This window comes from Alligator sinensis, unplaced genomic scaffold (assembly GCF_000455745.1).
Source record: "Alligator sinensis unplaced genomic scaffold, ASM45574v1 scaffold1558_1, whole genome shotgun sequence".
Classification (NCBI taxonomy): Eukaryota; Metazoa; Chordata; order Crocodylia; family Alligatoridae; genus Alligator; species Alligator sinensis.
Window position 1 is genome coordinate 56,326 of NW_005843687.1, and position 2,812 is coordinate 59,137.

Consider the following 2,812-nt stretch of genomic DNA (forward strand, 5'->3'; position numbering starts at 1 on the left):
CTGTCCGTCACCAATTGTTTCTGCCCATTTAGCAGGGGTCCTATTCCTCCCTGGGCCTTCCTTTTACTCCCTATATATCTAAAAAACAATTTCTTGTTGTCTTTTACTTGGGATGCCATCCTCAGCTCCATGGTAGCTTTGGCCCGTCTAACTGCCTCCCTACAAGCGCGATCAGAGGAGGTATATTTGACTTTGGTGATCTCTCCCTGTTTCCACTTTTTATGTGCTCCCCTTTTGCCCCTTAGGCTGCCCTGGATTTCTGTGGTCAGCCAGGGAAGCCTCCTGGCCCCTTTCCCTCTTTTACCTCGCATGGGAATTGTCTCGCTTTGTGTCCGAATGATCGTTTCCTTAAGGCACAGCCACCCTTCTTGGGCTCCCATCACTTCAAAACTCCTACTCTGCAGCGCATCCTTGACTAATCGCCTGAGTTCATTGAGATCAGTTTTCCTAAAGGCTAGCACTTTCACCCTACTAGTTACCTTACCCACTCGACGTCTTATGGTGAATTCTATTATTAGGTGATCACTGTCCCCCAGATGGCTACCGATCTGTAGGTCCCCTACCATGTCATCTCCTGTTGCCAATACCAGATCCAGTATGGCATTCCTCCTAGTAGCCTCTCCTCATAAGTTATGTTCTCAAGCTCTCTCACCACTTTTTCTGCCCTCTGCTGGACTCTTCACTGCATCCACATGCTTTCTGTAGTGGGGGCCCACAACTGGACACACAACTCTACATGTGCCCACTCCACTGCCGAATAGAGGGGAAGAATCACTTCCCTTGAGCTACTAGCAACACTCCTATAAATGTCCATACTGGGGTATGCCATTAGCCTTCTTGGCAACAAGAGTACACTGCTGGCTCATAGTCAGCTTACTGCCCACTTTAACCACCAGGGCCTTTTCTGCAGGATGGGTAATGAGCTTTGTGGAAGAGCTCCTACAGGATACGCATGGAGTCAAATGGCTTTTCAACACAAGGAGGGAAGCCTCAGTATTCCCAAAGGGAGATTACAACACACAGCATTTCACCCAGAGGATGCCTTCATTCTTTCCCCACCCTTCCACACAAGAGGCAGGACATGTCACAGCCTGCACCTCCTTTCCCTCTACTATCGCACTGCATAGGTCTTGAGAGCATGTAGAGATCCACCACAGGGGGATCGATTAAAATGTTCGGCTTGATTACCAAGGAAGATGCTATAGAGAATGGCATGGAGGGAAGGAGGGCAGGAGAGGCAGCTGGCAACCGGTGGTCCTCAGCTCTGACGAGGTTGGCTTCACCCTTCTGTGGATACACTGGTGCTAGACCAGATGGAGGAGAGAGTGAAGCTCTTCCCACACTCCAAACACTGATGGGGATTCTCCCTTTTGTGGATACGCTGGTGACGAGCCAGGTTGGAGGAGTAATTGAAGCTCTTCCCACATTGTGAGCACTGATGTGGCTTCTCCCCTGTGTGGATACGCTGGTGCAGAGCCAGGGTCGTGGCCTGAGAGAAGCCCTTCCCACACTCCAAACACTGATGTGGCTTCTCCCCTGTGTGGATACGCTGGTGCAGAGCCAGGGTCGTGGCCTGAGAGAAGCCCTTCCCACACTCCAAACACTGATGTGGCTTCTCCCCTGTGTGGATACGCTGGTGCAGAGCCAGGGTCGTGGCCTGAGAGAAGCCCTTCCCACACTCCAAACACTGATGTGGCTTCTCCCCTGTGTGGATACGCTGGTGCAGAGCCAGGGTCGTGGCCTGAGAGAAGCCCTTCCCACACTCCAAACACTGATGTGGCTTCTCCCCTGTGTGGATACGCTGGTGCAGAGCCAGGGTGGAGGCCTGAGTGAAGCTCTTCCCACACTCTGAGCACTGATATGGCTTCTTCCCTGTGTGGATACGCTGCTGCTGAGCCAGCCTGGAGGAGTGAGTGAAGGTCTTCCCACACTCTGAGCACTGATGTGGCTTATCCTTTGTGTGCATGCACCAGTGCCTCGCCAAGTTGGACAGCTGCCTGAATCTCTTCCTACACTTGGTGCACTGCTTCCGCACACACTCATGCTGGGACAGGTCTTGCAAGCAGATGAAATTCTTCCAGCACTCAGCGCAGTGGTGAGTGATCCTCCCTCGGGGGATGCACCGGTCCTGGGACAAGGAGAAAAAGCAGTGAAGCTCTTGCCACTCGTGCCACAGCTGTGTCTGACACTTCCCCCTCTGCACATATAGCTGCTTGACCAGGTCTGTGGGGCAAACAAATCTCTACCCGAATTTGGTGAAGCGGTGGGGTCTCTCTCTAGAATGGGTCTAGTGGTGAGCAACCAGGGCAGAGGCAGGTGAAGCTCTTCCCACACTTAGTGCATACATGGGACTTCTCCCCAGTCTACCTTATCTTGTGAAGAGCCAGGAGTGATGAGCACTTAAAGGTTTTCCTGACCTTCAGCTATGGCTGAGCTCTGCTCATGCTTGGCAGTGAGCTCCTACATTCCTCCGAGGTCCTCTCCACTGCCTTTGCTTGCATGCAGTGCATCTTTCCAGTGCCTCTTTAGGTCTCTCAACTGCGCAACCTTTTTCCTGCACCCGGGCTCTTTCTAGGTTCTGGCCTTCTCCACCCTCATGCCCAACTAGAGATGGTACCTGGCTCATGGCTACCTTCTGCTTCTGCTTCTGCTTTTGGGGCCTCCCCTGACTCTCGTAGCATCGCTTCTTCTCAGGTCTCAGGGAGTCCATCTCACCCAAACTCCCTGGGGAAGTCTGCGCTGGCTCCATGTCTGCAGACTCTTCCACAGGAGGCTGCTCCTCAGCTCTGCTCAGCAGCCAGGCACCTCCTGC

At 53.0% G+C, this 2,812-nt stretch overlaps 1 protein-coding gene across 1 annotated transcript in view; it reads right to left on the reverse strand.

Moving 5' to 3' along the window:
* Nucleotides 1-517: 517 nt before the first annotated feature.
* The window catches only part of LOC102371278 (zinc finger protein 664-like), a 4,588-nt gene continuing 2,293 nt past the window's right edge, over nt 518-2,812 (reverse strand). Inside the window, exons 3-4 of the mRNA XM_014527598.2 lie at nt 2,618-2,808; nt 518-2,128 (exon numbers count right to left, since the gene is read on the reverse strand). Coding sequence (XP_014383084.2) covers nt 1,280-2,128; nt 2,618-2,808 — 1,040 coding nt within the window. The 3' untranslated portion in view covers nt 518-1,279. The remainder of the gene's footprint in view (nt 2,129-2,617; nt 2,809-2,812) is intronic.